The 27,554-nt window shown below is 36.5% G+C and overlaps 1 protein-coding gene across 2 annotated transcripts; it reads left to right on the top strand.

Annotated features, from left to right (window-relative positions):
* Positions 1 to 1,191: 1,191 nt before the first annotated feature.
* LOC114842679 (activating signal cointegrator 1 complex subunit 3-like) lies at positions 1,192 to 25,798 on the top strand. 2 transcript variants are annotated; one of them, XM_055503081.1, is made up of 8 exons: positions 1,192 to 1,383; positions 1,822 to 1,964; positions 7,869 to 8,019; positions 9,135 to 9,706; positions 11,910 to 12,027; positions 18,574 to 18,775; positions 19,486 to 19,621; positions 20,520 to 25,798. In XM_055503081.1, exons 2-8 carry the CDS (start codon positions 1,875 to 1,877, stop codon positions 20,730 to 20,732), a joined length of 1,482 nt encoding a protein of 493 aa, XP_055359056.1. In that variant the 5' UTR covers positions 1,192 to 1,383; positions 1,822 to 1,874; the 3' UTR covers positions 20,733 to 25,798. The 2 variants fall into 2 exon arrangements, with proteins under 2 accessions (XP_055359056.1, XP_028984262.1); XM_029128429.3 differs by having other exon boundaries at positions 1,192 to 1,410.
* Positions 25,799 to 27,554: the final 1,756 nt, after the last annotated feature.

Raw genomic sequence — 27,554 nt, 5'->3', positions numbered from 1 at the left:
TACACTATTGGATTGTGTAGTAATTAAGCACACACTTCCTTTAAATCCTTTCAAAATAAAAGCACCAAACCAAATAATTTGCATTAATAGCAATATTTCTGCTTTTGGGCGCGTAATTATGACTATTTAAAGATAGATTAACAGTTTAGTAATTACCCACACATGCGTCCCCTATGTCCTTAAAATAAAAGCAGCTATAAAAGCACCAATGCAATTTATTTGCTTTACCTACACTTTTTTGCCTTTTAATGGTTAATTATGACTACTTAAAGACTGATATACACTTACGTTATTACTCCCACACATTTCCTCTAAATCCTTTCAAAATAAAAGCACCAATGCAATTTATTACCTTTAATGGCATGATTTTCTAACAATATCTGGTATCTGAATAATTACCAATCGATAATGAAACTATTTTATAGTTCAATAAATAACTACTCACACTCATGGTGCTTTTATTGTGAAAGGGCTTAATTTAAATCTTTTGCTTTAATAGAGCTATTTTTACTTTTGAAAGATAAATTATGACTATTTAATGACTATTATATAGTTTAGTAATCACTCACACACAACCTCTAAATTCTTTCAAAATAAAAGCACCAATGTAATGTATCACCTTAAATGGCAAGATTTTTGTTTCTGACTTGTAAATTTTGACTAGTTAATAAATTATTACACAGTTAAGGAATTAATTACAAATACTTTCTATTATTAATTAATCAGTATTAATTAGAAACACTTTCTTCAAATCAAAAAGGTAGTCAGTTTATTTATGATTGTCAGCAATGCACCAACTTTTTAATCTTTGACATCTTTTCACCTTGGTCAACTTTAGAATTTTTTTAATCGCCATCTTTTGTCATAGTTTTAATCTTTGTCAACGTTTTCTCGTTTTCGTCGTTTTCATCGTTTTGCCGTAGTCAACTTTTTGACGTCAGCAATTTAATCAGCGTTTGGCATCGTTGCGGCAGCAAATCAGCTCTCCCACGTAGTTTCTCGAGTAATTACTTTTGTAGTCCTATGGTTGGTACTGTGTTTGTTATTATAAGCCCTAAATATGACGTAAAACACCTTAGTAAAAGGGTTTTGTTTAACACCTTAAAAACCGGCGATTTCCCCTTACTAACTGGGTAATGTAGTCCGTATAGCCCCGCCCGTCATCAAACATTTGCCATTTAAACTACGAAACCCATACTTCCTAGTGTGAACTCGACTCTTCTCGTTTCCCGGTACGATTTGCACGCGTCCGACAAAGAGTTTTGAAAAAAGAAGCGAAATATCTGTTAATGTAAAGTATAAAGTTATGTAATACACCGCGCTGTGCTTTTGCGCCTCGCTGTGTATTGACAGTGCTCACAGAGGTGGGACTAATACAGCTGGGTGAGTGGCAGGCTACCACGCTGACAAGTAAGCCTTAGCTAGCAGCACACACTTTATTTATTGTTTGTTCCTTTCACATTGTTGCATGACGTTTGTGAAATGGCTCTGTTACCTAGAAAGTCACATCAGAATATACTGTGCTATTAGCATAGCGTATTTAACTAACGCTAACATCAGCGTTATCCACGTTACTCTTAACAACACAGGTGCATTTAGCCCGACTTCTTATCACGTAGGTTAATCGCAGTCAAACAATTTTATGGTGTGTTATTGGGCATTTCCTATAATGACTAATACATCACGGGTGTGTGACATGAAATAACGCTAACTTATAATTGATACTTGGTAATCAAATAGATCGACATGTGCTACAGTCGTAGTCCCGTGTAGAGAGCAGACTATTAAACTTATCTTTTTTTGTATGTCTCTGTTATTTAGAAAAATAAAAACTTACTGGGGAACCGCTGTATGTAAGAAAGCGTCAGAGAAATATGTCTCCTCCACGGCTAACAGGTGCGCTGCGTTCCTTCTCCACTGTGAGCAAAAAGGAGGACTTCAACGAACAGCTATACGACGTAAAGGTGAGGTCCAGATTTATTGAATCATTTTAAATACTATTGTCACAATAGAACGTAGCTTTTTTTTTTTTTAAAGTAAAGCAAGATGCCACATTGGGCCGCTTCACAGTAGTGATGGCGAGATGAGGCCTCGTGTGTGAAGAAGCCTTTTAGCCCATAGTTTCATCAAATATTTATAATATTTAATAAAGCCCACAAAGCCTAGTTTTGGAAGCCAATGTTACAGTCATTCTTTCATTCATTTCATTCAGATAGGGTAAGCACTTTACCTTGGCAAGAAATAGTACAAACATGACAATAAAGACCTTAACCAACCTTCCCACTATACTGTACTAATTTATAGTTATATTGCATAAATAAGAGAGATGTTCCCAAGCATCCTTCCCTTGTTCTCTTATGACTAATCAAAAGTGTGCCCTGCGTCTTCCTTAAATGCAGAAGTCCACACAAAAAGTTAAATATACAAAAAGTTGTGTGTGTTTCCCGGGGAATCTCTGCCTCATAACACGGACAAATTCAGTGATACTGAAAGTATGACTACAGTATGGTGGCGTTTGCTGTATCAATCTATTATGCTTTAGGTAAATTACTTTCATTGTCCTCACCTTGGCTGCACCAAGCCAGTGATAAACTCACAGACTCTAGCCATTACAGCATCCTGGTTCACGTCTATGCTGTGCCATCTGCAGTGGTTACTTAATTATGTAAATATTCGTGATATAATTGCAAAGTCTTGCTCTTTCTGGGTGTGATGTTATTGTGCACGTCTTTAGGGCTCAACTTCTCTAATCATAACGTGAACAAATCAAGGACACAGCGCTTAAAACTGTGACTATGACCAAGTGATTATGAAGATAATCAGACTGTAAATGCAAATAGCAGTATTATCAAAACATAAGAGAAATCACTTCTTTACTTACAGTATGGGTGGGGGGACCTATGCATTCAGCTTCCTGTTGTTGTTGTTGTCAGCTTTATCTGTCAGAATAGGAAGTCATTTTGTTTTTTGTCCATATTAAACAGTTAAACAGTTATAATTATTTATCTTTTAGCAAAATGCATTTTCAAATTGAACGACAATATTGCATATTGAATTACTAATTGACAAATGTATTGTGAATTGGATTTTGAGTCTGAAAAACTTCCATAAGAAGGAGCCCAGGAGTCTGTGTGGAGTTTACATGTTCCCCCAGTCTTTGTAGGTTTTCTCCCACAGCCAGGTTGACTGGAGCTGCTGCAGATCTTCACATTGGAACAAAAGAGTCAAAATCAAAATTTTGTTTAAAAAAAACATTTCTAATAAGCAAAACATGATAAAAAAATGTATTATTTCGACAGATGAAAAAAACATACAGATTATTGGATTATCAAAATAATTGTTAGTTGCAGCCCTTACTCCTGATAAACCTGACAGTAATATGTGTCTGTATCTGAAGTTGTTACAGGTATCTAGCCTACAGAGGCTAGTGAACTGGTGCGGGGGATTCCTTCATGTGTGGGTTGGGCAGAGTTTCCCGATGGATAAAACTCTTGCTGTGTGTTGGATTTAGACCACCTGTGGAATAACTCATTCACCATTTGAGTAGAAATGTGTTTTTTGTGTGTGCAATAAGCATCAGGAATCTTTTTTAAACAAATGAAATTCATATTTGCATATGCTTTTTTCTTACGGTTGATTCACCTTTTTATAGCTTACACATTAGCATATTAGAAAGAGGAAAAACGTGTAATTTCAATGCAATGATTTCCTGAATAAAAGGGATTTTCCCCTCATAAAAACAGAGTTCAGTGAAATAAGTAATAGTCAAAGCCAACTTTGTCAACCAGAAAATGCACCAGTACTCCAAAGCTGCAAGAAACTGTTGATACTTACTTGACACTTCAATGTGAAATGTATAGGTTACTGAGTGAGTTGAGAAGTCTGGGGATTTGAGGACAGAAGCTTTTGCAGGGCCTTGCAGTGCACATGTTTGATGAAAGTAGGGTAAACGGACCATGTCCTGGGTAGGTGCTAAACTTGGTTATGTTGGAGATTTGTTTCTGCAGCAGGACAGGTATAGTTGTAGACAGATGACCAGGGAGATGTGGTGATCCTTGTTCTCATCACCATTTAAAAGACTTTGAGTGGAAGCAGTACTCTACCAGAAGCTGTGGCTGTCCTCACCATCACCTCACCAAGAAGGTACTGCAATCAGAACTGTAGATTAGTGAAATGTTCAGTTATATTATGTAGTTAACAACCTTCTCTAATGTAACAATACACAATACCAGACAAAACCTAAACAAGAGGACAGGCCTGTCTGTGCTGAAACAACAGATAAACATATTTGTAACTATTCAAATATAAAATCTAAACGGTCTATACCAATAAAATTAAAATCTTCTATTGCCAAGGAAATGATCTTACTGTTGGTGAATGTATATGCGTTCACTCCTGAGCTGAGCAACAGATGTCTGTGTACCAACAGTCTAGAGTGGTTTCTCTGTTTGACAATCTCCTTGCTCATGGGTAACTGGGATGAGCCCTCCTACAGTATAGAAAAAAACAATGTTACATTTACTTTGAATTGTATTACTGTATTGGTCCTACAAACATAATGTCTATGGTACACAAGCTATAGGTCATTGACCAGATAAGCACCAGTTACTGTATTGTAGAGATGGGGCCAATTAAACTTGAAACACAACGGTCTTACCATACATTTTAGAATTTCATGGAACAATGACATAACCCCAAATCACAAGTGCAGTAGCACGATTAATTGTCTGTGTAGTTGATAATGGCGAGCTAATGGCACGCTAACAGCTAGAGGCTATAGAAAATACAGAAGCGAAGCTACGTGTCTGATTTGTCTGGAGAGACCCAAGTCGCCTAGACCAAGGTGCATTGTTGACAATCATGAAAAAGCTGACTAGCTTTTTAATTTGAAAGGATTTAAGGAAGTATTTGTAGTTAATTGCTTAACTGTATAATAGTTTTATAAGTAGTCATAGTTAACCAGTCAGAACCAAAAATCTTGACATTTAAGGTAATAAATTACATTGTGCTTTTATTTTGAAAGGATTTAGAGGTCATGTGAGCGCTTACTAAACTATGAAATAGTCGTTAAATAGTCATAACTTATCATTCAAAAGCAAAAATAGCCCTATTAAAGCAAAATATTTAAGCCCTTTCAGAATAAAAGCACCAAATAAGTGGGTGCGTGGTTATTTACTGAACTGTAAAATAGTCTCATTAACGATTGGTTATTATTCAGTCGGAACCAGAAACTTAAAGCAAATAAATTGCATTGGGGCTTTTATTTTGAAGGAATTTACAGGAAATGTGTGGGGGTAATAACGTAAGTGACAATTAGTCTTAATTCCTCTTAAATTAACCAGTCAATGGCAAAAACAGTGCAGTTGCACTGTTAATCTATCTTTTAATAGTCATAATTACCCAGCTAAAAGCAGAAATATTGCTATTAAAGCTAATTATTCGTCTTGATGCTTTTATTTTAAAAGGGTTTAAAGGAAGTGTGCTTAATTGCTACACAATCTAATAGTGTAGCTGACTAATCAGTAATAAGCATGGAACTGCTGTGTACACTGAGCATCAGGAGTTTGACCTGTAAGTCAAATCCGCAGCTGCGCCATCACCATGGAGACAAAAGGCAGGAAAATCAGGCTCACTCTGCTTCACACTCTGTGAAAGCAGACTTTGACCCTTGATAGTTAGGTTTAAGTTCTTGACTCTGGAGTGGGGATCTGTTTGATTCCTGTCTGAGGCATGTTTATGCAATAACATAATATAAATATTTGTATGTAGATAAATTCAGTTATATGCAGAATGTGTCACTATATTAGTAATCTATATCATAGATGAAGAACTTTTAGAAAGTTTCAATTTTTCGAGTAGGATGTATACAGCACCGCTGAGCAGTAATTTAAGCAGGTAGTGTGGCTGACTGGCAAAAGAGCATGACTCTAATGCAGGAATTCCTGGTTCGAAACCTAACTGGAATAAGTTTTTTAACAAAATTCAGAAGATGGATTTACAGCACTGTAGTCATGTGTGAAACACTACAGTTTTTATTGAAATCAAACTGCTTTTGTTTTATTTGTGCACATTCAGTTCTACAACTTATTTGCAACTATACATTCAACCCATCAGGTAGTTTCAGTAAATGTTGAAACTGATTAATTTCAAATAGTAAGAATAGAATAGAAATAGAATATTTTATACTATAATAAACCCACACTCTCTCTCTCAAAATCTTTTCACAATAAAAGCAATTCAATTGCTCATTAGCATGTTTTATGCTTTTGACTAGAAAGTTACTGACACTGTTTTTAACTTTACCAGTTGAGCACACACATCTTTCAAATCCTTTCAGAATTAAGGCATAGGTCAAAATCATTAGCTTTCATAAAAAAATCTTTCAACTGCTTCAGCTTTTTCTTCATCCACCACATATATCCTGTGGCTCAATGGTATACGTCCTTGACTCGGGAGTAAGACATCTGTTTTTAATACCTATTGGAGGCATGTTTATGCATTCAGTTCTTCTTCTTCCTTCACATAAATTGAGTTATATATTTAATATATCAGCAATCTTCAGCTATATTATAAAAGGGTCATCTGTGACTAGTCTTTCACACTGTTTTACACTATTATAAAAGGGTCAGCTGTGACTAGTCATTCACACTGTTTTACACTTTAGCAATTAACCACACACTTTTCAAAATAAAAGCACAAATTCAGATCTCCAGCTTTAAGTAGCGATATTTCTTATGACTGATGATTATTTCTTATTTCTTCTATGTTCATTATGACTATATTATATGGCTATATTACAGTTTATTACTTAGGAACACACTTCCTCCATATCCTTTCAAAAGAAAAGCACCAATCCAAACCTTAACAATAATTATCACATTTACTGCTTTTGACTGTTTAATTATAATTAGTTAATAAGACTATATTACTGTTTAGCAATGCACATGCTTTCTCTAATTCTCCAACTTTTCCATATTTAAAATTTTGTTACTTCCTCTGCAGCTACTGTCAGCTGTTTTGAACGTTTCCACAACATTTAACTATTCTTCCAGCGCTTGGACTCTATTTACCTATTTCGATACATTCAGATATATTTCATCAAATTCAGCAATCCTTTACATCCTTCTTTTTAGTGTTCTTTGAAGTTTCCTTAATTTGAAATTCAACTGCTTTAGCTTCTTTTGAAAATATTCAGCTCTGTTTAAACAACACCTAGTTCTGTTCAGATACATTCATCTATACTGTATGTGCTTATGCTACTTTCAGATGTTTTTTTTAAATGTTTCAGCTATTTTTAGCAATTCTTCAGCAATACATTCAGCATTGAAGCATTCACTGTGCATCTTCCTATGAAAATGCTTTATGTAGTTCATTTTGGATTGCTTTGATGACCATGCCAGACACCTACAATGTTGTAGGCATTGTTCTTGAGAGTCGGTTAGCTGAGACCTACAGTCACCAGAGCGTTGCCTGAAGTTACAGTAGCGTTGCCTTTTTTAATCCAGGTGAAAATCTGGATTTTATTAATGTTGCTTTTTTTATAAATTAATTTATTAGCAAGAAGCATCTGGCTGCCATTTATGTTTGTTCTGACACACAGTGTATATAGATACAGGGTTTATAGATGTCTGCCTGCAAATGCATTGCAATACAAATAACAAAGGCAAAGAGTATTTTTAACATTTCTTTCTTTTAGACATTTTGTAGAAAACAAATTTTAAAATGATTGTAAGACAATCTAAGTTATATCAGTGACTGACTCACTACATGCAATACCAGCAAAAGGTACACTTGTCTTACGGAGCAGTTGTGATATTGTTCTTTATTCCTCAAAATGTAATTTTATTTATCTGTGTGACTCATGTTAGACGAAACGTCTGAAGCGGCAAGAGCTGTTTGCCAAAGAAGGCCTGACATGGCAGAAGATTACCCATTTCTGCACTGAGCGTCAGGAAAAAACTACGCATCAAGCTGTCAGTCAGGAACTGAAGAACCTTCTTCTGGCGGCCAAACAGATTGGTAATGACTTCCTTCCCGTCTATATTTTTCTCTGAACAAAACAACAAATGTTGTCATTGCTGCTCAACCATCCAAAAACACGAAAAAAAGTATAACATGCCAGCAAACATGCTATTTCACTAATGTATGTACACAGTCATACTGGATTTTGGAGTTGTGCACTTCATTATAGTTTTTTTACCTTGGTTTTATGGATTTAGATTTTAACGCTGCCATCTGATTTAAACCCAATGGCTAAATTGAAAGTGTAGTTGTAGAAAGCTGTGAAGACCTAAACCCATACATGCTACTTTTAATGATTGTAATGACACTGCTTGGATATCCAAATGACTACCCTACAATTGTTCAAGTCTCATTTCATGTAAACATTGCTTCTCACGCAGTGAAAACAAATTACATTCACTCCAGTAACAAACAATGTGTCACAACACACCACTTATTCTATAATTAGATTAGAAGTGTTTGCTGAAATTATTTTATTTAGTTATTTTTCTTTTACAGCATTATTATTTTCTTTTCATCTCAGAAGTACAGTACTTATGATTTCTTTCCTCTACTTTATATATTGAACCTGCCCTTAGTCGATGTGACTGAATCAAAAAAAAACAACAAAAAACTGTTAAGAACAATCTGGAGAGGATAAAAGCAGTCATTCTTCACTGCTAACATGCAGCAACCATCCTAATGCTGGAAGAGCATTTTAATTGGTTTAAATCCTTTTCATCTGTTTTTCGCCTCCCTCCACCTCTTCACCCTTCACTATATTTTCCCTCTGTCCCTCTGACATTTTTTCCTCTAATTGGACAATTACTCTGTGTTCCTTTTTTGTTAAGTGCAGTTCTGGTTAAGCATGAATTGTTTGGGGTATTATTAAATGAGGTGTACAGGAACCTTAAACAATAAGCTCATGTTGTAGCCTTTGCTGCTCAGAGACATGGCTGATGATTCCTATCTGGAGCTACAGTATGAATTGTACACAGCTGAGAACTAATGGCCACAGAATATAGCATAGCTACGTGGAAGGTGTGATGTCACTATTAAGTTGTTCTCACTGTACACTTGTTGTATAAAAGTCTGAATACATTGCTTTCTGTTGTTTTTGTTTTCTTTTACAGTGGGAAGTGAGCATAGTCACGAGATCATAGAAAGTGCTGCTGTCTTCCTGTTTGAGATCTTCCACAACAAGGATCATGTGGGCACAGAGCAGATCCGAGCCCTTAAACAGATGTTTGGTCCATTTCCATCATCTGCAGCTGATGCTTCCTGTGCCTGTGTGGCTCGGCTTTTGGCTCCACTTGAAGACTCTAGAGTTGACGAATTTATTAATACACAAAGTCACAGCACTCAGCGAGGGTCTTTTTTTGGACGCAATATTGTATTTTCATTTGATAGCTACACAGTGGACCCACTGGAAGACCTTCCCTGGTCTGATCTCCAAGATGAAAACAGGAGTCTTGACTTTTTGAACTTCCTCAACAACCAAAAGAATGGGAAGAAGGCCACCACAGAGGAAGACACATCCAGCACAGCAAGATCTTTGAGTTCTGGGAGTGAAACAATCCTTAGAACCGAAGTAGAGAAGTATTTGGACAGAGGCAATATGATATCATCTAGTCCAGAGGAGCTCTGCACCTCCCTGTTCGAGATGCTGGCCTCCCACAAGAGTGATGATGAGCTTCAGAATGAGGTTTGTGTATCTGGGAATCTGGGAAATTTCTTTATATTGTATTGCATTTTTTTAGCAATTGATTTATCTAATAATAGTTGTAATATTGTAATATCTTCAAATTTCCTGGAATTATGTAGCTATAAATGGAGGCATGTGTTAATAAACACACTTCCCTGCCTATTAACCTGTTGGCTATTAAGCCCCATTTTGTGCATTAGGAGCCAGTTTGGCATACTCAAATTAGAATAGTTGTAGTTCCCAAATAGTAAGGGCTACAATATTGAGCTTGTTGTCATTGGAAATGATCTCCTTCTAGTTTTCAAAGAAAGAAACACAATTTGTTATAGTTATACAGGGTAAATATAAAAAGAACACATAATAATTTTTTGATGATTTTACAATTTAGTTTCTGAACACAGTATAGAACAGTGCAGACAGCATTCATTTGTTTCGTCATTGTTGTGGAAGCCAAAATCTAAATCTTATGGATTCTAAAAAAAAATCAAATTATTACACAAATATTCTACATACTGTAGCATTTCTCACTAAACTGTTATTTAGATTATACTGGTTAGAAAACTAACCAGTATAATCAAAATGTGAAGGTAATGTATATTTTTTATTCTTCTATATCTGAGTAATATGTGATAATCGTCAGTTTATAATAAAGGACAGGGCTAAAATGCTTTCTGATTCAACATTTGCTTTTGATAAAACATTTTTCACATCACTTTATGTTCCAAAATTGCACAGTACAAAACATAGCCAGTAGAATAACTGTTGGACAGTGCTTTTTTCCAGATTGCGTTGACCACTAGAGATAAGAGGTACCATTTCGTTTTGATCTCTGTGTGGATTAAAGAACAGAAACAGACAGGCAATGTAACACTCTCACTGGGATTTTTTGTTGTGTCTCATCCTGTAAAACCCTCAAGCAGCTTTGTTATCCCCTACATGTATATTTAGCATCAGCATCAGGAAAGTACCTCATCATCCTCTGCATTTTCTCTTACTCCCATACTCTGTTCTTTTATACCTAAATGCTTTTACATTCCCCCAGCTCCTTACAGGTGTGTGCGTGCTTGCGTGCGTGGGGTTATACCCTCTCTTCAAAATTGCTTCACCACAGAGACAGAATTGTACAACTTCATCTACAGTTGGTTCCACTTCTTGTGGCTGACATTTGGAGTTTAGCCTCCTCTATTGGCAACTTTAGATCAAGAATCCAGTGTGTCTCTGGATATGGACATGGGCAAGTGTAGGAAACTAAAAGGGAGTGCATTTGCAGACTCTCCATGTATCTAATGGTGTGTGACTCCAAAGTCAACAGTAACGTATAAGGCTCTGACTCAATGCTGTCAATGGAGTGGACCTGCTTCTTTTAAATTTTTTTTTATTGGCATTATTGACATTTTGTGGCAGTCACTGAGTACAAGGCCGGGGTGGTACAGTGGAGAGCTGTTGTGTGGTTATGTACAGTATGCTGTAATGACATTGAAGCTAATGTTAATGATTCTAGCTTTTTGAGCAACCAGAGATTCGGTCATTTGGAATCACTCCCAACATACTGTACAGTGAAGTTTGCTCTAACAAAATACATTCAGGAGTTTAGACTAGATATGAAAGAGTCCACAGAGGCAAACTAAGATAACCCTAACAAAGACTATGGCTGATTGGACATCAAATTGCTCCTGTTGTTTTAGTCTCCTGCTGTGCTGACTATTGCCTTCCCAAGGGAGGACACACTACAACAGCGAGCCATATCTCCAAATCAAAGCAAATACAGAATGACAAAAATACTGCATTGTTTTACTGTACTGTTTTACAGCTTCCAATTACATACCTCCAGATTTGAGTTCTGCCATTTTGTAATTAGAAAGCCCACATTTTGCCATTACTTCTATTCTGTCACACAAATATTGAGTGCAGCCCTGTGTCTACTGTGCTTTTAATTATGCAGCTTCTGTGTGCATGATTTCTCGCTTTTGTCTCACTTGCTAAGTGCCAGGTGGCTATGTTTAGAAGAGCATATTCTATGTCAGGCGAATGGCAATTACCAAGTGCTCAGCCTTGGCAATAACCGTTTGTTTGTGGGTGTTGGTAGGCCATAGCATGTGTACACCTGTTTGTTTATATGGTGGAATGTTTGGTACGATTAGAAATAATCATATTTTTGGCTTGCAGCTACTGATTTTTACCGTATTTGTGTGTCTCACTCCAGCTGTTTGAGCTGCTGGGCCCAGAGGAACTAGAAATGATCTCCACCCTGCTGCAGCAACGGGTGGCTATTGTCAACTCCCTGCTCACTATCCCATCTGACAGGACCAGCTATCCACCAGGTGAGACAGCCCCATGGCAACCAGGTCATCTCCATGGCAACAAAACTCCCCTTGTATCAACATGAAATCTAGACATAAATGTTGGCAGATGAAAGATAGGAGCAGTGAGTTTGATTTTCTACAGTGGTGATGGTAAATTTTACTTTTAGTAGTTTAAGTAAGAAATAAGATACGTTATAAACATTGCATTGCATTATCAACATTGTTCCCTGCCTGCATTTGTCCATGATAGATGGTGATAATTCAAGCCTAGTTCACGACTTTTCTTTGTGAATGAACCTGCAATGAGCTAAATAAGTGCGTAAATCAGCAGCAACATGAGGCTGCTGTCAGTCAGTTTCTTTTCATCATGCTGGCCAAATTATATACTCAATCTTTCTTGCCTCCTTTAAAAACAGTTATTCTCCTTTAAAGTGACTACTTTACTGCTGCAAGGCAAGTTGTGTTATAAAAGTTGTACATTTAAAAAATGCAAAACATATAATATTGATGGTCTATATCCAGAGAAAACAGGTAAAAAGGCAGTATTATGTGAATGACGAAAATGGTCTTATCACCATAACACCTAAGTAAGCACGAATATCAGACTGTGCTAATAGACTGTAGAACTTACTGTCTTCCAAATAATCTAGAGCAAGACCTCTGGTCATTGAATATTAGTGCTGTACGTGTATGCAAGGATAAACAATGGCAGAGAGAGCTGTTGAGCTCCAGCAGGCAGGCTCCGCCCCCCTCTTAGCTGTTGCTGGGGTAGGTACAGCGAAAACCAAGAAGCACTAGTTGTAGTGGAATAAATGATAATTTTCCTGCATAGACAATATGGAGGAATCTGAGTGTCTTAAATGCTACCATACATTTTTTTTGGTCAGCTCGCCCTCAGATAAACATAAACCTCAGCATCATCTTTACAGTATGCCTTTGGTGTTGTCAAAACATTTTTTTTCCTGGGCATCAATGGCCATAATGTCCATCATCTATTGCTGCCACCGGGGTGTGACATGCTCTAATACATTTCCAGATTGAATTACGTTGGAACAATAATTCCAATTATAATAAATAATGTAAAGAATAAAATTTGAATGATATATTATTTTTTAAGTTTACACCGTTCGCCTCTTACTTTCAAATTTACTTATACTTATGTTTGTATAGGTTCAGATGCTGAAGTTGGCAGAATGCCTGTATTCAATAAACCCTTCTTGTATTTATATTTAGCAAACATCAGTCATACAGTCTATGCAGCTGGCAACTTCTCAGTTCTTGCCCCGAAGAATTCTCTGTAGACAACACTTATATGCAGCCGAACATTGTTTGCATGTTTTACTTTGCAGTCCTGGTGAAGAAGTTCTCTCATGTAAGATTCTGGGCTCACTGGGTTAGGATCTGTTAAAGATGTCTTGGTCATAATGCATACATACGTTGTGCATGTTTGTTATTGGTTTACCATTTAGATGTACTATTTTCTTTACACATTGAATCTACTGGATCACCAAAAATATAACTAGTAATTTCCTTATTTACTTTGGTGAGGACAGAGGTTTCTTGGCATTTAGTTGTTTTACCAAATATTACATGAACAACTTCTGATGATAAAATAAATAAAGTAAACATTTTAGTATATAAATGAAACAAATAAGTGTCTTTTATTCATGCACATCACAAATATTTTTTATGCAGTTATTCAACCTTAAACGTTTAAAAAGTGAGATTCATCTTGCCATCTGCTAGCAATGTGTCCAAGTCGTCTGTGGTGCGTTCTGAGGAACGGTTAAACCCACTCACTGGTCAAAGACTTGATTAATCTATTAATGAGATGGTCTACTTTGAAAATTTAATTTTAAAAATTTAAAGGGGATGCAATTAGAACAGAATAGTGGTTTGTTGCCTAAGGGCTACACCGTGCCATAGAGGATTAAGGTAAATCAGGTGTCAGGTAAGGCACACATTTCTTTTGTGCGCCTTATCACCCTTGTTGATAATCATAGGTCCTATAAATAGATTCTACTGCTGGTATTTGAACACAAGTATTGCCACAATTTCAGGTACGAAAAGATTGGCCTGTGTTGTTAAGTCCATCCTAAAAAACTTGCACCATACAAATTAGATAAAAAATTACATACATAAGACAAATTAAAAAAATAAAACGGAACACTATAATAAATAACAAACAAGTTGCTAGCTGTTACATGCATTTTTTATTATTCCAAGGAAGTTACATTGTAGATACATACTTATAATAACACCGGCTGAAGATAAAGATAAACCTTCCATCAGGTGCAGAACTGTATTTTGTGGCAGATATGTACACATCTTTCAGCTTTTTTTTGTTTTGCTGCAAGCATGAGTTGACTGGCAGCACAGTGTGATTTAAAAAAAAAAATGAAATAAAAGAGCTCTTTTTCACAGAGCAAGCTGTCAGAATGTCTGGAAATATCTTGTAAACGACTTATTCAGAAATCTACAGGCCACTTTGTGTTCCCCTCAGTTTAGTTGAACTTCTTTTGAAAAATGAGAAAGCATTGCACCGTGTAATAATCTCTCCTTTCATCCAACCGCTTCATTCCTCCGCTTTCTCTGTATACAGTTTTCTTTTCGTGTACATGTAAAAACATTTAGAAACACAGTTGCATATGTGCCAAGTACTGTAAATACTGTATTTTCTGTAATATAAGACGCTACTTTTTTCATGCCCATTGAACCCTGCGGCTTAAACAGCGGTGCTGCTAATTTGTGGACTTCTACCGGCGTAAGAGCTTCGCGCCACCAAACACGGCCAAGATGTTTACATCGTGTAGATCCGACTAAAAGCTGTTGAGGCTTGCGTGTTGTATAGTTAGTGTGCAAGTGTTGAGACCCTTCAGTATCATGTTACTACTGCTGTCACGTTACAGCTCTTTTCGTAGCGCCAAAGGCAGCAGTAGATAATGGTCAATTACTTTTGTTACAAGCAATGTTAGGAAAAAAACATTTACCATATTTAAAAACTCAAAAATATTTTGTGTGTATCATCTTTCTGGAATAAATATTTTATGTTACAATGTGGACACCTGCGGCTTATAAGCCAGTGCCATCTATAATCTGGAAAATGCAGTATTCGAAAAATGTATATTTTTTATCTGATTGTTAAAATCCTCTATCCTCAATGGAGCAACATAGATGATCTGCTTCAGGGAAGGTGAACTTGAAATTGTCCTCAACAGTATTCTAGTTTAATTCAATGTAAAACTAAACAAAGGCCAGCACGTCAAGGAAATTTAGGGACACTACTCTAAATATTAGTTTGACCATGGAAGACTATCAAGACTATTCTGGGGACAGAGGAATCAAACGCAGATCAGTCTTGCTGCAAAATAACAATGCTAACCACTGTTAGCCCTTGTCTAATTTAGTAGAAATACAGTAGTGCAAGTTTTTGACTGTTTGGTTGCACTGTGATTAGAAATATACACTAACAATAAAACAAATAAATAATTTGAACAAACTAATCCTTCAGTGTTCAGTACAATAAACATACCAAAAAGTGCTGTGGTCAGGATTTAGGGCACTGTAAATTATCAATATTACTTTAAATTCCCTTATTATAACCTGTCCTCTGCATTTTACCCATTTCTCAAAATTCATTCAGACTTTATCGTATGTCTGATGTCCTCCGCCTGTATATTTGATTACTATTTATTACATTCTGCCACAAATGGCTACTACAAGTAGTAAGTTTAAGTCTTCCAAACCTTATTTATTTTATGTAGCTTTAGAGAAAATGAATAAAGCTTGATGTCTGTGTCATAGATGAAAAGTGGCAATTTTAGTTGTGTTTTCGTTAAACTTACAGAAATCATCAGTAGATAAGATAAGATACATTCTTCAGAGATGCCCTTGGGAAGGTTTGTTCCCTGCATTTGAGCCATCCCCCATGGGTCTGCTACACATGGTGGGATCAAACCAGGGACTTTCTACTTCTTAGGCTGATGCTATACCAATTGAGCTACGTGCGTGCGTGCGTGTGCGCGCCCTTTGGCTGGGCCCCACAACTTTAAAGGCCTTATTGAGGGTCAAGATGTGATTTTAGGGCTATGGTTAGAATTAAGGTTTGGTTTGGATTAGAGCAAAAGTTAGACATCTGCCTTTATTTTTTTCATGGTTAGGGTTAGTGTAAGGCGCTAGGGAAAGCATTATGTCAATGGTGGGGCCCCACTTTTATAGCTGTGTGTGTGTGTGTGTGTGTGTGTGTGTGTGTGTGTGTGTGTGTGTGTGTGTGTGTGTGTGTGTGTGTGTGTGTGTGTGTGTGTGTGTGTGTGTGTGTGTGTGTGTCAGCAAAATCAGAGAACCTGGCACTGCCAATGGTACTATAGTGTGTCCAGTGGCTTGCCCCATTGTCATGCTAATAAATTGTCCCATGAAATTCTACGGTTACAGGTATTCTGGTGTTTCTTTGTTAAATTGATGGAATTTCTTGATACCAATAAAAATAAAGCTTACAAAAAGACCATATTTTCTGCTTTACTCACGCGGGCCTCCTCTTTTAAAGCATTGATCTCCTGGCATGCCAGGCAAGACTGAAATTTAAAGAATATGAATATGTTCATGACTAAATGTTTAGATACTGAGGCTGGCACAATATGATTAACTCAAATGCTATTCATGATCAACAAGCAGCATGTGCAAATGATTCAGCGAGCAACTTGCTTAAAGTCATTGTAATAGTTTACGAATCCACATTAATTCTGTTTACTAATGCACATTAATTCATTCAAGTCATGGCCATATGCAGTTTCACTTAGCTGTTTTTCACTTTGTGAAGAACCTTTTGATCAGTGGTGGAAAAAAATCAGTTGCCTGACAGCTTTTGAGATTAGTGTTACCTTGACAACTGAAGGTGAAGTCAGGAGGGGTTAAAAAGGCTGATTTAATTTTCCAGTATTTGCATGCCATCAGGAAGAGTGGGATTTAGTAGGAATGCCTGTCTCGTTCTGATTAGCTTTTAAATTGCAGTTTGCAGCTCCGTGCTTGCATGTTTATCAAAGTGGCACCTCTCCACATTTCAATGGCTAATTGAGGCTAATGGAGTAAATACTTAAAAAGGTAACATGTCTATACATGCAAACCTTTTTGTCAGTTTCTAGATAAATCTAAATGTTTAAGATGAACTCTAACACTTTTTGTTTCTTCTTGACACTTTGGCCTCTTTCTATCAAATGTGTTTTTGCAGAAACACTCAAGCTATTATAACAATACATGTAGTTAGCAAAAAACTTCCGTTATGTTTGTCATTTTAATTAATTTTTTTATCTTTTAATATTATGTTACAACACACACAGCGTGTTTTCATATTTATATATAAATATATGTTGGTCCTCTCAGTTGGCTGTGATGCTAAACTTAATAATTTGGGATAAGGCATTTGAAGAAATCATCGTAAAGAGGCTCACCAGGCTCAACAGCAGTGTTTTGCCGCCCTCTCTGGTTACAACTTCCAGTTCCAGTTTTGCAAATCGTGTAGTAAAATATATAGTGAGGAGAGTAATTTTTTTGTCTGAATTAAATTTTACATTTAGTATAATGTATCATATGTGGAATTTTTTAATTACCTTCCGAATGTAGACAACATTGCTGATAGTTGAACATGTAATGTGTTTAAAGGGCAAAGTTTCAAATGTGTGAAAATGGCTTGAAACCATCTCGTAGACAGACTAAATCTGTCTTGAAGATGCTCTTCACAGTGATTATAGCACCATGATCGCTTTTGGAAATGAGAATCCTGGAGATTTGGAGGCAATCACTGTTCGAGACACATAACACACAATAGCTCCCAGAGTGAGGGAAAATAAAGGATGGAGAATGGTGTAGACAGAGGAATTGGTGGATAGTGGGTGACAGAGTTAAAGGGCCTGGGAGTTGGAGAGGTAATGGGAGGGGAGGGTTAGAGTGACAGGAAGAGGGGAGCTGCTAGAATGAGAGGGAGGCTGTGCAGCGGGCAGAGGCGCTTGACAAGATAAAGAAGAAATCATTCAGTCAATCAGCCAAGCCACGATGCAATCATCAGATCTCATCTGTTTTCAAGAGCAATTCTGCTTTTTATTGAGCTGTTGTGCCTCAAACAGGGAGGCTGCAGTGGGGGACATTAACCCCTGGTTTGCCACATGCATCTGTAGCTGACATCGGTGCACTATTCCCTTTTTCTTGACTTGTTTGATTTTATGTTGTCTATTCAACTGAATGTGATAATATAATCACAGATTCATAATACCCATGCCTAAATTATGGGTATTGAGAAACTCTCTACAATACTAGAAGCTCTGTGCATTTGTTGGAAGAATAGCACCTAGTATCTAGAGCTAAACAAATACATTTGCCAGATTGTCAAATAATTATATATATTCTTTGAAATAAATGATTGCATCAACATTGTGATTGGAAATATTATGCGTGTACCTTAAACTAATCTGATGTCAAAACCCTTCAAAAATAATTCAAAAATTTAATCATAGTCTTTGATTGATCTACATGCATTGACAGACTTTTTTTCTTTTTTTGCATGTTTTCCACCAGATTTGAACCAGAAAATCAGCAGTGAAATGACAATGCCCACCTATGGGTGCCAGGTGATCATACAGTCAGAGCAGGAAAAGCAGCTGATGAAGATATACCGCAGGGAGGAGAAGAGAGAGAAGAAGAGGGGCAAAGGAACAGATGACGGCGACTACTTGGATCCTGTCATGACCTTTAATCCCAAAGAACTTAGAGCCCACAGGTATATTTTCTCTCCAAAAATTTGTTGTATTAGAATCAGAAAAGCTTTATTGCCAGATTCTGTAGAGCACACTTTACAGAACGAGGAATTTAACTTGGTGTAAAAAAGAAGTCCACAGGGGTTGTAGCTCTGATGTTCATGAACTCATCTCTGGAGAAAGAGCATCCAGAACTGTGGCAGGAGACCGAATTAAAACATAAAACAAGACAAATTAGAGCTCACCAAAACACAGAGGCAGCCGTCCGTAGCGCCATCTTGAAGGTTTTTCCATCATATGTCCATCTGTGTGGACACATCAGAACTAACAGGTTTCTGCAAAAAGAAAAAAAGATGGTGTCGCATGTGAACCCATCTGGGACTTTTCTAAAAGTTAAATTTTAGAGCAATAACAAAAAAGCACTGATCTGTTTAATTAAAGATTTGCATGCAAGCGTAGTCAAATCCACCATGGTGTGAAGGCAAAGATTAGTAGAGAGGTAAGGCGTGAAATACTTCATATTTTTAATGTAAAATAAATAGAGACAGATGAGGATTCGCATACAGTATGTAGCCAAGTGGTTAATCTATTGTAAACATGATATGAGGTTGTAGTTTTATTTAAATAGTTCTGTACATAACTATTAAATTGAATGTAGCAATTGTTTAGATTTTTATGTAAATTGTGTTTTGTATATAAGTTTTTATGAATTGTTTCTTATTTTATTTTGTAGGGAGCAGGCCCTGCTGACTGCAAAACATGAACCTTTACTGAGCAGAGATCGAGTGTATGAACGCATTCGATATCCAAATGTCTATGATAGCTATGCAGAAGCTACTAAGTCACCCGCGTTTGTTGGAGGATCTAGGGTGAGCCTAAAATAACATTTTTCAGCTATTTCACCTGCCTGTTCTGTATTGCATCTTATTCTTTTGAACTAGGAAGTTTAAGAAGAGAAAGCTCTTGAACAGGAAAGTTCATTTCTCAGGTATCTAATTTTAAGATGTATTCAGACTGGTTTGGATGTGTTAATTTGTGCCCAGTACTGCAGCTGCAACAGCTGTGTGCTTTACACCCCATAAACAGGCATTTGTCACATATGTATAGTACTGTGGCTTTCATGTAAGTTACAACAACAAACTAACCTACTTAAGCATTTCTTTATCATTGCACCAATAAATAATAAAACAGTTCCTAATTCAAAAGGTTTCGCACCTACAATAAAAACCATACTGAGCATATGTCCTAGAGTGTTATCTCTAGTTAATAAACAAACTAGAAACAGAGATCATTGGTTGTCACATTTATTTAATTGAAGTCCAGTGTGGAATTGTTCTATGTAATCATTCAGACTGATTGCAGTTATATTTTGTTTAGCGTATACATTCATGTATGTTTAACAGTATTACAAAATGATCTAATTAATTTTATCTTATGGTGAATACCAGTTCAGAAACAACCTTCACTGTACACCAATACACAGATACACATTCTCACTTTATTTTTTACTGCAGAAAAACAATTTTTTTAATTCTGTTTTATTTGTTTATATTGATTAGTAGTATTTCAAATTATGTGTACAATTATTAGATATTGATCCTTTTTGTATTTACATAAATCATATGAAAATGACTAACCTAATTGTTACAGTATGTTTTGTTACTTTGAAAGTCCTTCCAGTTTTTTTGTCATTTTTCCTAAATTTGAGTCTTTGAGGTCCACTGTGACGATTGAGAGTTTTCTTTATTTTCTTACTGTGACATTCAGATGCTGCTTCCTGAGGGAATCCGCAGAGACAACAATAAGATGTATGAAGAGGTAGAAATCCCACTAAATGAACCCATGCCTATTGGCTTTAAAGAAAAACCAGTCTACATCTCTGAACTAGATGAGGTAGGAATCCACTGTGTACAATTTGTTTTGGTGTATGTTTGTGACATCTTGGTGGGTGGGTGTACTGTACAGGTGCGGGTCATATAGTTAGAATATTCTCAAAAAGTGGATTTATTTCACTAATTCTATTCAAAAAGTGAAACTTTTTAATTATATTCAGTCATTAAACACAGACGGATATAATTGTAGCAGATTCAATTTAATAATTTAGTATTAATGCAGAAACATTAATATTCCTCGAAATAGGGGCACCAGGTTTGTTTTAAAGCTGAAACCACGCTTGTATTAATCTAGTCAACACCAGATGTCAATTTAAGGAGTTACTAGTTATGAACAACAATAACTTTCTTGTAATGAAACCAAATCAGTCTCTATTGTCGTGAATTCTTGTTGCAGTTCAGTGACCTCTGCCTAAGTCTGAAAAACAATGCACACAAAACTTTTTTAACATTTTATTAATCTGATACTACTGGATATAGGAATAAAATATGACAATACTTACTTACTTAAGCAGAACAAGAAATCAGCAAACAATGACCATGAAATAATCAGCAATGCATGAATAGAGAAAAGAATGATGGTGAATGAGGGTGTGTGTGATGAAAGTTTTATATGATGTTAATGGCAAATAATGAACATGTGGTAAACACAATCACAGACCCACATTACCGGTTTGGTTGAACAAAGCATGCCCTCTCTGATCCAGGTGCCACAGCCTCTGGGCCAGGAATTGTCGCCTGTGGTGATGATGATGGCTTGGGGTCAGCAAAGTTACAGCCGGCCAGCCAGGTTAAATGGTCAGGGTCCAAGGTGTCTCAAAGTGGCACCCCTACTTAAATCAGCCCAAAAGAAAAACTGGCTTTAATAAAATTTAACTAATTCAATCAAAATAGTAAGTAAAATAAGGACTGTTAATTCTAGTTCAGATTCAGTTTCGTTGAAGTTTCTTGATGATTTCTAAAGTAAAGAAAAGAAAGAAAAGAAAGGAAAGATAGAGGGAATTCCTAAAAGTACTAGAAGACATAGTAGTAGAAGAAGAGTTTCCACTAGGGCGTCACTGGTTAAAATACCCCAGAGGCAGTGGTCACTTCAGGGTGGAGAAATTAGTTCAACCAGTGGAGAAGAGTTCCGCCTCTTCAGATCAGTTATCAAACTATTTGATTTGGTTTAATCCTAAATTTGGCATAACTAAGCTTTTTTCTTTTCATCAAGCCTAAAGTTCCATCACACCATAACACAATACTCATCTAATGAATACTTTGACACTCAAATTAGCAGAGAAATCAGAATGCCTAAATGGAAAAATAAATGCATAGATTATTAAGGCTTTATATTGTATGTGGTCCTTTAAAACGCTGTAACAAAATTATTTTACGATGAATGCTCTTGTCACTGTGTAACACAAAGTAAACAATAAAAACATACACAAATAATAATTGCAAGCAACATCAAATTATAAATTGCTTAATCTAAATATTACTAATTAAACTATTGTAACATTGACTTAAAATGCAATATGTCATATATTTATACACCGAATACAATAGTATCACTCTCATGCCTTTTGAAAGTTGTGGTGCATCTAAACCTGTGTTCAAATAAAGAGTTTTGGTCTGGTGAGATTTAGGTTGTGTCATCTAAAAGTGTCTTTTGATGGTCTTTTGATGTCGCACTTAGCCATATGTGTGTTTTTTATGTTAAACTCACAGTTCTGTTGTGAGAGGAAACAGAGTCCTGTGGAATAGGCAACCATTTTGTGTATTCTTATATTCCAGTGAATCGTAGCTTTGTCTCTATGGAAGGGAGTGAAGCTTACACATGGTGTTAAGTTACCTAGGTCCAGATGTGGATTGCTAGTGTACATATTTCAAATGTTTATTTCTTTTAACTGTGATAATTATAACTGAAAACTTATGAAAACCCCAAATTCAGTATCTCAAAGTTAGAATAGAAAAAACTGATAAAGATCTTAAAGTAAATAACATAGGTTGATTTTGTCTGTGTTATTTAGGTATAAACCACTCTCGCATAATATTTATATAACACATTGTATCCGAACATTCGAGTTTATATGTTTTTAAATTTTAAGCAAAACGTGAAAGCTATGCCTACTGTATATAGGCTATAAAAGGGAGGATCAGGTACAAAAATATAATAGTCTAATTCCAGGGGTGAGATTTGTTTCAATCATGTCACTCTAAACCTAGCAATGGGTTCCCTTTCCAGTGGCAAACGGAATGTGTTTGTATTTGAAGTACATGTGTGTGAACCACAGGACTTGTCTTTATGTCTGTCTGACTATTGGGAGAGTTTGCTGTGTGTGTACGGTCTCTGTTATCCTCTATCTCAGGGAACAGAGGAGAAGGAGGTGGACTAAGGCTGTAATAGCTGGTGACTGATGTTACTTCTTAATGAAAGTGTTGTAGCTCTTAGCAGGCTGTCAGCCGAACAATGACCCATCAGTCTGGCTGACAACTTGACTGACAAACGCACCCACACATACACACTCATACTGGTACACACATTTCCCCTGACCTTCCCTGCACTTTTTTTGCCACCACTGGTGCAATGCAGCAACATGTTGCAGCAACATGGGTTCCGTCAGCCTCTGGGGAAGGTAATTGGAAGTTAATACTGGAAACAGATGAATAGACAATTTCATTTGGTCAAGAATAGTCTTTTTCTTGTTTGTTTTTTATCAATTTAGTGTGAGATGAAAATATGGCAAAAGATCAGGAGAGGGACTCAACTTAGGCCTCTTTGTTCAGTGAGGACTTTATTCTGAAAAACAGATGTAGCTGTTAGATAATGAGAACATAAAAGGGTGAACCACTCAAAATATTATTACAACAAATGACCTACAAGTGATCCGTGAATACAAACTACTACTCATAGAACAGACTGAGGGATGAGAGAATTTCGTACACTATACTACTATACTTCGACTAGAACAACTAAGTCAAAGTTCGTGGCAAGAGTTGAAAATTATTGTGCACAACAACTCTGGTGCAAAGTTAGTACACTCTTGTTGTTGTTACTAGCAGGATCAGTTGAGAAATCTACTGTAGACTTTGGGTATTATTTTGTTATTCATCTACTCTGAAAGAGTTTTGAGATTGTATCTGTCTTCAGGGATTTCATTTGCTGGATTGGTAGAAAAACCACGATGCTTTTGATTTTTCTGTACAAGATCATTGATTATTTTTTTGATACTGTCCGTCATTTAGCTATTATCGAGTTGCTGCCTGTCACTTACCTGTAAGTAAACCTATGAAATCTGAATAGAAACTGAAGTAGATTCTGTGAGCCTCTTCTGTCTCTTATTTTCTAAGAGGCTTATATTTTTGTTTTTCTCTAGCTCAGTTTTCCCTTTTTATTTTTGAAAGTTCTTGTGTAACTGATATAGATTGATGTGAAACCTCTTCTGCTGAGCGATCTGAATTAGCCTCAGTCAAGCAGCGGTTCTATTCATTAACTAAGCCTGGGCAACTCTGGAACAAAGTGCTCCGCTCCTCTAAATTGCCAGCACACAATGCCTAATAAGTCTTTACGTGCTATTAGGAAGGCTTTTAAAGGCAGGCTGAAAAGTCTGATGCCCCCCCCCCCTTTTCAGTTTAAACTGAGTCCCGATTGTTATTCATTGAAAGCTGTAATGGAAGCAGGGCTATGTGACCCTCGGCAAACCTTTGATAGCTCTGTGAAACATTAAAAGTAAGGAATTATTAGTGTGCTTTTTAACTAATGAATTAGGGTTTAGGCATCCCATACTCGGACCTGTGCTAAAAGCCTGCCTAATTTATCTGAATCAATGTAGCACTGACTGTGTTGTGAGTGAGAGCAAATGCCAATGTCTGGTTGTGCTTATGGACTTAACATGCACAGAGCATAAACACTGCTGCTCCTATTTCAATGTACAGTACCTCACAGCCGAATGCATATTTAAAGTACAGACAGAAGTCCCCAAAGCACATATGACTGCTTTACCTATGAATAAGAATAAGAACACCTTTTAATTGTCCTGAAATCTTGTCTCACAAAACATCACAAAAAGCACATTACAGATTGAAAATACAGCAACAGAAGTAAGTTCAGTTGGCACAGTACAACACTGTGGAGTGGGGGTAGAATATGGAGTCATGAGAAGGATTATTGCGTATTATATAAATATTGCACAGGTTTACGCAAATATTGCACAACAACGCAACAAGAACAAAGGCTAACAGATCGACTTAAACAACTACTGCTAGCAATTCAACCACTAACAAGCTGTGGTGAAATGATTTGGAAGACCTATCCATATCTATTTATTTAGGTTATGTACTTATGTATGTCACTAGTTCAATTTGTGACTTTAGGTTATTATAAAACTGCATATGCCTGCAGAAGAAGAAGAATCTAATTTTTTTTTTTGTTGTTTTGTTTGCAAGTCATTGAGTGTGTGTAGCAGTTGGAATGAGCTGACGGAGCACAGAGAGAGACATGCAGAAAAATACAGTCTTAGTGCAAACTGTCTGAATTGAGTAAACAAATGTTGAAAGCTGAAATGTTGAAATAACTGAGGCTATTTAGCATGTATGGGACACTTTAGTTTCGGTTTTAATCACATTTTCAAAAAAGAGCCATATTACTTCCTATAGTAATCTCTCACTATAGGAACATCTCTCTTTCATGCAATGTCTCTTGGACAGTGTTTGTCAAGTGCTAAAAAGCAGAGTATTAAACCTTTTTCATATGGCAGAGTAATATGTGTTTTCTAGGGAAAATTTACAGTACCAGGTAAAAACATGTTCTTTTAATCCTCTACTCTGATTTACATACTGTAAACCAGGTTCCCCATTTATGACATTTAAATAAGTAATCTGAGTTCCTCCAGCTTTCACTGTTGTTTTTCTAATCTTTATTATAATAGTTCTTTCGTCTGCATCTGACTAGTCCTGCATACAGTCGTAGATCTTAAAAGTGTCAGCCTTTTCCACAATCCGTTTTCATTAGCTAAATAAACCATTAAATAAACCATTAATGAAGAAGAGTATATATATTTTATATATACCCCTCTTGTTAAAGCAAAGCTGTCCATCACAATATGGCATTTGGCGTAATATATGCTGCTTGTTAAACTGCTGGACAGAACAAAAAAAAAAAAAAAAAAAGATGTCGCAAATAAATCTGAGCGACTTTGGATTTTTCAGACTTTGAAAGCTCCGATAAATAAATACGTTTTACGAAGCGTCCACAGTCTGTGGCGTGGAGTTTGAGGGGATGTTTAGGTCGCAGTTTGGAAACCAAGTGTTCTTTCTTTGCGAAGCTCATTCTGGCAAAATGCTCCAATGCCACAGTCGACTTGTTTTTCCCCAAAACGGGAAATGGCTTTAAATTCATTTATTTGTATGGTTTTGAAAACACCATTTTCAGTAAATGCTGTTTGTCCTTTTTTTAAACGAGATGGTGGGGGTTTCTCGTTACAATACGAAGTTACTGGACTTACTGGGAGCTGTGGTTCTGACTATTTTGCCATGACTGCCAACCCATACAACCACGTGCTGCATTACCGGCGTGTCCAGACACATTAACAGCTCTGGGTTTAAAACGTTCTAAAACAACGTGTTTTCTCGTTTTCCCCGCTTTATTCTGGAGGGGGAAATCAAACCGTTAAAACGAACACGGACATACTGTATAAAGACAGCAGCAACATCAGCAGTTGACAAGAAACACTAGCGCGTATTGACAACTTGATCCAAGTCATCTGCCTATGAATAAGTGGCTCCTCAGCACCATCGTTGGAACGTCACATCACTGTCTGCTTTAGACGGTGACGCCACTTCCCCAATTCTCTTGTTGCCTGCATTTGACAAGCATACATTTTTGGTTAAGCTCTATCTGGACACAACATCTGTCATTCGGGCTCTTACGTTTCATTCAAAGTCAGAGCAAACTATAGGTCATTGCGGTCTGAGTAAATTTTAAGAGTTTGGTTTCTCCAGCCAACTTAAACGCTGCTATAACGAGAGAACAACTTATTTTTTCGTTCTCTGCTTTTTTCTCAAAACGAAAAATCAGCTTTAAATCCAACTCCGTGCCTTGTCGAAAAAACACTTGAATTCCGTTTGTCGGTCATATCTAGAGAGGACGAAACAAAACGAAAATCCAGTTTTTGTATTTTTTCCTTATTAACAAACCAGAAGACAAGTACAGTTATACATATAAAATACATTTTTAACACAGATTGATGAATAAATATAGATTCCTATTTTATCTTATTATACTTATACTGGAGGAGGGACTGTGTCTCTCGGCTGGCCTAGGAACTGTGTAAAAACATCACAGCTTCGGCAATTGACAACAAACACTAGCACGCACTAGCGAGCAAAGACGCTTAATAATCTATAATATTTAAAAATGAACTACTCTACATTTAATGACACAATACCATGATATCGTTTTTGGGCTTAATGTGCAGACACAGGTAGAAATGCACAGTCGGACCTCACATCTTTGCACCACTTGGTGGTTAAAATGAGACTAGCACCCTGATTTTTTTTCAGCTTGTTGCGGGATTTAAAATCCTTAGTCGGGGACGCACCCGTTGCGCGCTGGCGCACACATACTGCAGTAACAAGGGGGGTCGCTTTGAAGTGCTACGACTGTACTTTAAGTTACAGAAAACATTTAAATATGAAAATGTGCAGCTTTTTAAGATAATGTGGGCTATTATTTTTCTCATTCATATGTTTCATATATTTCAAGTTTTTAAGCTTTTTTTCAACTATTTTGAGGAATTTTCATCTTTTCCATTAGTGTGTAATTTGCGTGATGTAACACCTAGAGTGTGAGGACACATTTTTTTAAAGACAGAACTCTCTTTAACTCATCATTACAGCCACAGTTTTCACTCTATGAACATATTTCTTT

The sequence above is a fragment of the Betta splendens genome, chromosome 16 (genome assembly GCF_900634795.4).
Source record: "Betta splendens chromosome 16, fBetSpl5.4, whole genome shotgun sequence".
Taxonomy (NCBI): domain Eukaryota; kingdom Metazoa; phylum Chordata; class Actinopteri; order Anabantiformes; family Osphronemidae; genus Betta; species Betta splendens.
This window is presented reverse-complemented; position numbering and strand designations above follow the sequence as displayed.

Coding starts and splice junctions, on each gene's coding strand:
- LOC114842679 (XM_055503081.1), top strand. CDS start 1,875: ATGTCTCCTCCACGGCTAACAGGTGCGCTGCGTTCCTTCTCCACTGTG. Junction 12,028..18,573: donor CAGGACCAGCTATCCACCAG/GTGAGACAGCCC, acceptor GTTTTCCACCAG/ATTTGAACCAGAAAATCAGC. Junction 18,776..19,485: donor AAAGAACTTAGAGCCCACAG/GTATATTTTCTC, acceptor TTTATTTTGTAG/GGAGCAGGCCCTGCTGACTG.